The sequence below is a fragment of the Octopus bimaculoides genome, chromosome 1, assembly GCF_001194135.2.
Source record: "Octopus bimaculoides isolate UCB-OBI-ISO-001 chromosome 1, ASM119413v2, whole genome shotgun sequence".
Lineage (NCBI taxonomy): Eukaryota > Metazoa > Mollusca > Cephalopoda > Octopoda > Octopodidae > Octopus > Octopus bimaculoides.
Genome location: NC_068981.1, coordinates 33,473,516 through 33,485,025, shown reverse-complemented (window position 1 = coordinate 33,485,025; position 11,510 = coordinate 33,473,516). Strand labels below are relative to the sequence as shown.

The following is an 11,510-nucleotide window of genomic DNA, read 5'->3' as shown; positions in this document are numbered from 1 at the left end:
GCTTTGCATAAATGCTCTGCCTTCATCAGTGAAATATACTCAAGTACATAAATACAAATACATGTATATAAACAGTATACTTACATATACGGACGTATACATACATATATATGCACGTATGCACACGACTAGCTTAAATAGCCCGCCTAAACAACTTCTCGTGCGATCCCGGACAGGATATCAGCGCAGTAAATACACTGACAAAACTAATTTATATAAATAAGGATAAGATCGGTATTTAAAATATTGATCTTATCAAGTGGTCAGCATGGGAATAAAAACCATCAAAGGTAATAATTATTTAAAATTATAATACAGGGTATCAAGAGATACCACCACGCTGAAAAAAATAGCAGTCAAATCCTGACTCCAAAACCACAATAAATGTCATATATATATATGTGTGTGTGTGTGTGTGTGTGTGTTTATGTCCCCTGTAACTTAGTGGTTTGGCAAAAGAGACTTATATAATAAGTACTAGGCTTACAAAGAATAAGTCCTGGGGTCGATATGCTCGACTAAAGGCGGTGCTCCAGCATGGCTGCAGTCAAATGACTGAAACAAGTAAAAGAATAAAAGAGAGTATATGATTAATCCACATTACTCCATAAGGAACATAGGCCCGGTTTCTCTGGCGCATATATTACACCCTGGACAGGACACCACTCCATCATAGGATTATTCATTTTTACCAGCTGACTGGACTGGAGCACTGTGAGATGAAGTATATGCATTATGATATCCAATGTAGTTTTAAGAGGACTTTACAATGGTAAAACGACTTTCTTCAGTATTGAAAACCATCACTAAGTACACTATTTTAACCCTTTAGCATCTGGATTACTCAGTCAAATGTAATGTTTATTTATTCATATTGTTTTGGATTGATCATGCACTGTCTCATAACTTTGAGATTTCAATGAGGAGATTGTTTATTTTTAAAATGACATTGTAAAGTCTGAATCTGGATGGTTTGAACATAAAAAAAGGTAGAATATTTGGGCCAGACATGGCTAGTTTAAATACTAAAAGGTTAAATATGACAAATACATATATTTGTCATATGTAAAGTAGACAGGATTATATACAGTAGACAAGATCATCATCCTCAACATTTAACGTCCATTTTCCATACTGGCATGAGCTGAATGGCTCGACAGGAACTGGCTAGACCAGGGGCCACACCAGATTCCTTAGTCTGTTTTGGTTTGGTTTCTGTGGTTGGATGCCCTTCCTAACACCAACCACTCTACGGAGTGTACTGAGTGCTTTTTTACATAGCACCATCACAAGTGCCTTTTACATGGTACCAGCACCAACACCAATGCTTTTAACACAGCAACTTGGTTTTAAGATCTCAGTTCTGTTGTGGTTGGGTCTTCTTGAGTACAACAATGCGCTACGTATCTTAGTTGTTGCAAAGTAGCTGGTGATAGAAAAGCCACCAAACTATAAAAACCACACACACATACACAAAAGTCATACTTAGCAATACATTTTGATAATTTTCTGTTGCTGTGTGTGTATACCAGATGACAAATGACTGTGAAGGAGGAGGATGAGATGCATGCAAACGAGGAAAGGAAAATGATATAAAATTGGGATGATAATGATGATGAACATCTGTTGTAATAATCATTTATTCTTTGATGAGTACTCACATCAACAGCAAATATGTTGCACTGATGAGGAATATTGTTTGGTCCCATATGACACAGGGTCTTCACTTCGGAGTCTTCTACTTCAATTGAAAAAAGTAATTTTCTGCGTAATGGTGAATTGATATTTGGTGGACAGGGTGCTGAGAGTTCTTGTCCAAGAACCTTACCATCTTTAGGCTAAAATAATACGAGATAACAAGCTGAGTAAGGTTGAGTGATTATTAACAAATGTAGTGAGCAAGTATATATATATATATATATATATATATATATATACAGAATAGGAAAGGTTTAGGTCACTGGTGATCTAAATAGGCACACTCTCTGAGTGCTCCAATTGATAAGCTACTAGGATCCAAGTTTACAACAGGGGCTGGAGTTGGGGATCTGTAGCCAACTTCCAAGTCAGTGGGTACATATTAAAGGAAGATGAAAACAAAACAAAAGCAGGACGAGCTTATCAGATCATTTAAATTATTTTAATGGTGGATCAAAGTAAGTAAAAGTAAATAATTTACTTTTGCTTAATTTGATTCATCATTAAAATAATTTAAATGATTTGGTAAGCCTTGGTTTTGTTTTCCTCTTCCTTTCATTTATATATATATATATATATATACAAAATTATGCAAAAGCATCTTGAGGAGACCCAAAATAGGCTTCATGATGGATCTTAATCAAATTCGGTCAACACAAAGGAGTGACAACTCTGAAATTTTAATTAATTAAAGTTTGAATTACACATGAGAAGACAGAAAACATTAGCTTGAGGACTAATATTAATTTAAGTCTGATCATGGTGGTAACTCAGGGTATGTTTTAGTCTTATTAAGCTTCCTCAGTGAAGCATAGTCTTTTAAAGTGCATACCAGATGTAGTCATAGAGAGTAGCTACAGAGATATATCAGAAATATATTTGAGTTCAAGTGACAACTCAACTTAATGGCTAAGAGAAATTATCAAGGGACACCATCTGTATGAAACACAATAGTTGAGTGAGTGCTAAGATAATTAATGCAGGGAGTATAAGTTTGCAAATAATAAAAATTACTTTTGCAATGAGGAAAGAATAACACAAGTCCAATGAATAATCTGATTACAGTAAAAGGGGTGACAACTCTGAAATTAAAATTAAATTTGAATTACTCCTATAGTGAGGTGTGTATCGCATTAAATACGTCATTACTCGTTCCAGTCTGATTTGGCATGGTTTCTACAGCTGGATGCCCTTTCTAACACCAACCACTCCAAGAGTGTAATGGGTGATTTTATGTGCTACTGGCATGGGTGTCATTTAGATGACACTGGCAACGACCATGATTACAATTCATGGGTGCCATTCACATGGTACCAGCAGTGCCAAGACTATGATTCATGGGAATCATATACATGGCACCGGCAATGACCATGACAATTTATGAGTGCCATTTACATGGTACTAGCAATGACCATGGACATCTATAAAAAATTTTCCTCAGGAAAGTTTATCGGGTCTGTTATCTTGATTTTAGATGTTTCTACATATACTTTGATTGGCATAATACTCCACCGTACTTCAAAAGTTTATTTAGACTTGTGTACAACCCTTCTGTTTCAGTCTGAACTCAGAACTGTTACTGCTAATGTGTTTTGATACTGATTAACTATGTAAAATTGTTATTGGATATGTAATAAAACATGGTTTATAACCTTTAAAAAGGGGTAGGGTGTAAACTAGTTAAGATAACTATGATAAAAATAGGACACTAAAATGAATTACAACGGTAGTAGCCCTTCCACCAATGATAGACTATACTCATATTAAAATATAAAATATAAAGCATGTCATGTTATTCTTTTACTGGTGCCAGCCAGGAGCATTAGGTGTTTTTGCTCAATAAACACTCACAATGCCTGGTCTGGGAATCGAAACCGTGATCCTATGACTGCGAGTCCGCTGCCCCAACCACTGGGCCATTGTGCCTCCACTCAACATGATAAATAAACTATTGCAATTCTCTCACATAATTTGTGTGACAGGTACAATTAATTCATCAAGTGTAAGATCGCAAACTTTTTGAGTGTGCTGTTTATGAAAAGATAAATAAGTACTCTCTTAAGTTCTCAGAGACCATCACAAAAAAAAATCATGATGAATACTAATTTAAATTGTTTAAGTTGTTTTGGCCCATTTGAACAATTTACAGCTAGACTAGCTTGACCTCTTTGAATTTAGTATAGTAATTTTAACTTAAACGTAAAATAAAGACTAAAAAATCACTGATGTCATATTGATTGACTATACAGTAGTTTCTCCAAGCAACATAGTTCTATACTAAAGCAAAGTTTACCAATATATATATATCTTATAGGCGACCTGTCTTACAAGTCTGCCCACTCAAAGCCCTCTTAGGATTTATGCAAAATAACTGATACAAATGAATAATGTTTTCATTTGAGGTGATTAAAGAATAAAAGGTTAACCAGTAAAAATGTTACTCGTAGTTATATTTTTTTTTATTTACCTCAAATTTAATCAGGCTTCCATAAGGAGACATCACAGCTCTCCAAATTCCAATTAAAAATCCAAACTTGTGAAGAACTGGAAGATAAGAATATATATCTTCAAAGATAGAAAATATATAGTATAGAAACTAACAAAGAAATGATAGATAATGACATAAAGCTTAATGTTTGATTCAAGTAGAGAACTAGTCTGACAATAAGAATCTATTTAAAAGATGTCTTCTGCATGAAGAACAATTTTTAAACGAGGAAAATTTTCTAATGTTTGTTCATATTTTTGTTAACCAAAATTCATAACTGTGTAACCCTTTTATTAATACAATGATACCTCTCTGACCTCATACATCCAATGAAGTGGCTATTGTTCATGAAAAAGAAAAGCAATATTTTTAATATTTTGCCACAAGGATGGTGGCTAAGGTGAGGTCACTGGAGAACAGCAGCTTTCCTATCTATCTCACATTCCTCTCTAAATGGTATTTGAAGAAGTTCATGAAGGATTGATTGGAAAGCAAAATATCTGTCTTATGTCCTTATTCGGTGTTTTAATTTTTCTCTCAAACCCACCCCTCTCTGCTTATGTGTGAGCATATTTCTCTATATGTATGAGCAGAGTGGAAGTGTTTATGTCAATCATATTCAATTAATAAACTGTAACGTCTCTCTCTTTTCCTCTGTATCTCTCTCATTAACTGTATCTAGTAAAAGTATCTTGTGTCATGCTGACTCATAAAGGCTGGTTTCCTGGTTTCCATGGTGTATAAATTCTCCATCTGGACGGGATGCCGGTCAGTCGCAGGATTACTCATTTTTGCCAGCTGAGTGGACTGGAGCAATGTGAAATGAAGAGTTTTGCTCAAGAACACTACGTGTCACCCGGTCCAGGAATCGAAACCACAATCTTACAACCATGAGTCCAACACTCAAACCACTAAACCATGCACTTCCTATCTGTTTGTGCATGTTTCTGTGTATGAGTGTGTGTGTGTGTGTCTGTATGCACACATGCATGTGTTGAGCTCCAGTGTCAAAAGGAACTCTCACCAAAGCAGGCTGAATGTCCAGTCAGCCATGCCAAACCATCAGTGTCCAAACAACTACACCTAGTCGTCTAGTTTCCTTAACAAGAAGAGGAGACATGTTGGGTGAGCTTGGATAGAGGTGGTATACAACCAGCCATCGCTGAGTAGCAGAGACCAATGCAGCAGCTGTAGGAAAATCATAGTGGGCAGGAGAGGTAGCTGCCTTAGTAAAGACGTACAAAGAGAGCAGAGGATTGATTTTGGGTGAAATAGATAATAAAAACAAAAAGAAATTATGGGATATAGTGTTGGAGTAAGGTTGTGTGATGGTGAAGCGAGATTGTGTAATGTGAGGCTAGATTAGACAATGTAAAGTGAGATTATGTATAGTGAGGTAGGATTATTGTGATGTGAGATAAGACTATGATATAAGGAGAGATTGTGTAATATGAAGCTTAATTGTATAATGTGAGGCTAGATTGTGTAGTGTGAGACTAGATTGTGTGAGATGAGGCGAGATCATGTGATATAAGCTGAAATTGTGTAATGTAAGGCTAGATTGAATGAGGTTAGATTGTGTGATGTAAAGTGAGACAGTGTAATATGAAGCTAGATTGTATGATACACAGTCAGACTGTGTGATGTGAAGTGAAATTGCGCAATGCAAGGTAAGGTTGTGTGATGTAAAGTGTGATTGTGTAATGTGAGGTTAGATTATGTGATGTAAGGCAAGATTGCAAGACATGAGGCAAGATTGTGTAATGTGAGGTGAAATTGTGTGATATAAGGCTAGACAAGAAAAGTATATGTTATCTGTAAGATAACCATTTGACCACAGAAAAATACTAAATTAAATTATTTTAAATTAACAAGATTAATTACCTTGGGTATAAAGCTCATAATAGGAATTGAATCCCCAGTTAGTTAAGCTCTTTATATTATATTCTGTAATAGAAAAGAGTTATTTGATATTAATTTTGTTATAATTACAAAAAAGGAATACAATTTTGTTTGAATATATTGATTTTGTTTACATTTTAGTTATTACAAAAACATGTTTATTTAATAAGAAATTATTAATTAGGTTAATTAATAGTTAATCAGATCGTTTGTGATATTGTCATTTGAATTAAAAGTTCACATGCTTATACAATAATGTATAAAATATACTGACTTCAAACATAAACCTATCTTCTCTCTTTTCAAACAGGGGTAGACATGTATCTTTCTTTACAACAAAGCATCTGTTCCTGTCCCTCTGTCATACACTAACCTCTCATCACCTGACATAAAGCCATCTCTCTTAATACTAGATCCCACTCAGTTGAAAGGTCTTGTTTTGCAAGTTAATTAGTGACCTTAATGTTATCAGTGCCATGTAAAAAGCACCCAGTACACTCTGTAATGTAGTTAGCATTTGGAAGGGCATCCAACTGTAAAAAAACATATTAAACAGACATTGGAGTTTGACATAGTACTCTGACCAGCCGGCTCCTGTCAAACTATCCAACATATACCAGTATGGAAAGCAGACATTAAATGATAATGATACCACATGAAAATATCAGCAATTTTACCAATCTACCACATTTGGTTAACATTATCTGCATTGATTATTAATTTGATTCCTTTGCAGTCTTTTGTAACTTTACTAAAATTGTGTTGTTGTAAATTGAATGTATGTTATATCGTACATGTTGATAAATCTGCAGATCATTAATTTTTGATTAGCCAGCACAAACACATTTTTAGACAAATAATATGTTCATTAAATGAATTTTACTGTCATTAAATTCACTTACAGCAAGAACAACATCAACAACAACAATAATGGTTTCAAATTTTGGCACAAGGCCAGCAATTTTAGGGGAAGGAGTAAGTTGATTACATTAACCCTAGTATTCAACTGCTACTTATTTTATTGACCCCAAAAGGATGAAAGGCAAAGCTAACCTTGATGGAATTTGAACTCAGAATGTATAGATGGATGAAATGCCACTAAGCACTTTGTCTGGTGTGCTAATGATTTTGCCAGCTTGCCACCCTGACAACAACACTAGTGAATAAAAATTGTGAATAAAGAGGAGGGGGAAAACCTGTTGAAATGTGAATAAAGAAGGACAAACCTGTTTAAATGTGAAAAACTTCTTTAGTCATAAATATTTCATGCCCTGATGATGACAAAGTATTGGAAAGAGAAGACAAACAGGCCAGATATGATGATTTGAAGTAGGAGATAAAAAGACTGGTCATTGAAGAAGGTGAGCATCATACCTTTTGTTGTTGAAGCCCTGAGAACTATAAGTTCGAAGCTCACAAAACAGATTGAAAAGAGATGAATAAATGTAAATTTAGTGTAGCAAGAAAATAGCATTGCTTGGAACATCACAAATCCCTCAGAATCTGAATGAAGAGTGTTACCTTAGCTCACTGGTTGTGAACAGCCAACACTTTGTTACAGCTCTCAATAAAGGTGTGGTGTTAAAAATAATAATAATAATAATAATGAAAATAAAAATACTAAATATGACCCACAGAATAGTTAAGAAGGAAGGTGAAAAATAGACACATACAGTCCTCTTAAATGCAAAATAGCCTGGCTATGGAAAATGAAGAAGGTGAAGATAGTGCCAATTATTGTTGGGTCTTTGGGGTCAGTATCAGAAGGTATCAAGAAGAATATAAAGGAAATTAGAATAGAGTGTCCGTAGAGCTGCTACAAAAGGCTTGCATCCTTGGCACACTAAGAATAATCAGGAAAGGACATAGCTGAAAAGAACAAATAGCATGGTACCATAGGCTACAGGTATCAAGCCTACTACACATGCAAGACTCCAAGAGTTTGAACAAAACCTGAGTTAAAAATAATAATAATAATAATAATAATAATAATAATAATAATAATAATAATAATAATAATAATAATAATCCTTTCTACAATAGGTGCAAGGCCTGAAATTTGAAGGAGATTAGTCAATTTCATCGACCCCAGTGTTTCACTGGTACTTAATTTATTGATCCTGAAAGGATGAAAGGTAAAGTTGACCACAGCGGAATTTGAACTTAGAACTTAGCAGCAGATGAAACACTGCTAAGCATTTCACTCAATGTGCTAACGATTCTTTCCACTTGCTGCCTTATATAAAATATTTAAAAAAAATAATAATAAAGGTTTCTAATTTAGGTAGAAGGCCAGCAACATTGAGGGGAGGAAGTTAGTCAATTATATTAGTCTTAGTACTTAACTAGTATTTCCTCATTCACAAAAGAATGAAAGATAAAGTTGACCTTGGCAGGATTTGAATTTAGTGCTTAAAGGGACAGAAAATATACTACAAGAGATCTTTTCCAATGCTCTAACAGGTCTATTAGCTTGCTGCCTTGTGTTTATTAATTTAGGCACAAAGTCAGTGATTTTGAAGAGACGGGCTCTAGTTGATTACATCAACCCTACTACTTGGCTGGTACTTTATTTTATTGATCTCGAAAAGATGAAAGGCAATTTTAACTTTGGTTGGATTTGAACTCAGAACATAAAGAGATGGAAGGAATATCAATAGGTATTTTTCCCGATGCTCTAATGATTCAGCCAAACTAATGTCCTTAATAACTGTTTCTAAATTAAGCACAAGACCAGAAATATTTTGGAGGAGGAGATTAGTCAATTATATAGATCTTAGTGCTTGACTAGTACTTTATTTTACTGACTTCAAAGGAATGTAAAGTAAAGGTGCCTTAGGCAAGATTTGAACTTAAAATATAAACAGCTGAAACAAATTGTGCAAGTCATTTTGCCCATTGCTCTAAAAGTTGAGTTTAATTATTCAAATTAACTTCACTAAATGTTTGTCACTTGTTTTATTAATCATAGTAGGAGTCTCTATGCATTTACTTCATGAACTATAAACAGCAGACACTCCCTACTTCAAACCCTATTAAAAACTAAGGATGTATTAGATTATATAATCTAAGATATACTATATTGGAAAGAAAACATGTAATCATTAGGCCTGAGAGAAATAGCAGCCAAATATCCCTCAAATCATGTTCTACATTCATGTAAAAGGATAGAATGATTATGATTTGGATACCTTTGTATGTGTTTATGACTCCTTGTCTTTTTGACAAGATATTATTGTAAATGAGTGTCACTATCATACAAGCTATGTCTTTCATTTCCTATCTTCTGTGAAAACATGTCTGGTCATGGTGAAATACTACCTTGCTTGAAAACAAGTGAGGGTTTGAGGAAGGCCATAGAACTGCGTAAAATCTGCTGCAACAAATTCTTTTTGACCCATGCAAACATGGAAAAGCAGACATCGAAATGATGATGATGCTATGGAGGAATTGAACTTGAAACTTATAATTTATATTTCTACTCAATATTCAGCTAACTAAATGACCTGTTAATGTTTCCTTGAAATAGATAATGCAAGTATCATAGCTCAGCTAACTAAGCAATCAGTATTTCCATAAAATTCAGACAATGATGAAGAAACAGGGAGATAAAGACACTGCAAAATTATAATCTTAGCAGAAAGCTAGCAAGTTTATCAGAGAAGATAAGTCAATTACATTGATTCCAGTGCTCAATTGGTACTTACTTTATCAACCTTGAAAGGATGAAAAGCAAAGCTGATTGTGTTGGAATATGAATGCAAAATGTAAAACTAGAAGAAATGCTACTAAGCATTTTGTCCAGCATTGCTAATGATTCTGCTAGCTTGACGCCGTGACACTGTAAATTATATTAACAGATTTTTATATGAGCCTTTTTATAGTGGAAAGATAATTGTTTGTAAAAACTATTTCAGCGCATTTCTATTTTTTAAAAAATTTTCTTGCTATCGGCTGAGGACTTGGCAAAAACACAACTGCACATCCTTAACATAGAACTGCATCCCTATAACTGGTACTATTTTTCAAAGCTAGAGGTTACTTCACGCTGGGCTCATGTCACCCACTCAAAAATTTCCAACCCACTACTCTCTCCTCCTTTCATCCCTTTTGTTCGATACCATTAGGCTCTGCACTGATCACTACATCCAGTCCTTTCTTCCCAGGATCTTAGCTCTCTAGAATCTTTCATCTTGTCTTTCCAGCAAGTGTTGACTTAAAAAAGTGCAAGAGGAACATTACAAGCATCAATCTCATTAGTCTAGGAGGGCCTGCAAAGGCCATGGGTATTATCCCGTCCTTCAAACTGGGTAAGTATAAAAAAAAATGCAAGTATGGGTGAAATATCTATACAGACGAAGGCGGAGAAACATTAGAGAGTCGGACAAAATGCCTGCGTTATTTAGCTACAGCTATTTGTTGTGAATTGAAATCTCGTTAAGGTTAACTTTGCTTTTCATTCTTCTAGGCTCGGTAAAATAAATACCAGTTAAATGCCGAATCAATTTCTATAATGCATCCTGCTTGATGTGATTTGTATTATAATAGAAGACGAATCTGAAGAAACATGATACATAAGAACCGATTACTTTACAAGCAAAATTCTCTGATTAACACTAATTACAAATCACGATGTCGACAATACATACAAGAACTGCTTCCTGTTAGTGTCATGCGAAGAAAATACATGTTATTTATCAGCATAGAAATATTGACACGTTTGCCTTTACTCTATTTTTTTTTTTTTAAGGCTTATACAAATTCTTAATTTTAACGAATTAATGTAGTTCGTTCGACAGTAGAATAAAACTTGCTGTTTTCCCGTATTTTTCCTATCACATATATAGATAAGTTTAGACGGATGCAAATTCTATGGCTATATAACTAGTGAAAAATAAAACGAAAAGGCACACACAAACCCCCATCTCCCGCGGGAGCCGCGACCTCTGCTAAAAATATCAGACAAATCCCTAATATCCCTAAAAGGGGCTAAATACATTAAGACAATGTTGTCCAATATGCCATTAAAAAAACGGAATAGTTAAGATTTTTTTTATTACTTTGGTCTTCAACATGAAATTCCTTATTTAAAAGTAAATTAAGGGTGTGTATAGTACGGACGAGTGAAAAGGACCTTATATAGATTGGTAGCATCATCCCACTGTTATGGAACACCGTATTCCGCAACGTTGAGTAAAGTTGTGGAAAACCACAGATTAATAGAGAACTAGGAAGGAAGAATTCTGTAGACTCTTAATGATCAAATTTATCGCTTTCCCCACCAAATTCATGAAAAATCCAATGGTATCAGAAGATTAAGAATACATAATTTAGAATCATAAACCAAATGCGAGACATCATCGAAGGGATCTTTCAAAAATGGGTTGTGAAACCCCGTTATTTACATTCTTATAGTGGGACA

At 34.5% G+C, this 11,510-nt stretch overlaps 1 protein-coding gene across 2 annotated transcripts in view; it reads right to left on the bottom strand.

Annotated features, from left to right (window-relative positions):
* The window catches only part of LOC106878032 (F-box only protein 31-A), a 37,692-nt gene that overhangs the window by 16,731 nt on the left and 9,451 nt on the right, over positions 1-11,510 (bottom strand). For both annotated transcript variants that reach the window (XM_052965969.1, XM_014927117.2), the window contains 3 exons: positions 6,071-6,133; positions 4,166-4,242; positions 1,662-1,838 (listed from right to left, as the gene is read on the bottom strand). In XM_052965969.1, coding sequence (XP_052821929.1) covers positions 1,662-1,838; positions 4,166-4,242; positions 6,071-6,133 — 317 coding nt within the window. The remainder of the gene's footprint in view (positions 1-1,661; positions 1,839-4,165; positions 4,243-6,070; positions 6,134-11,510) is intronic.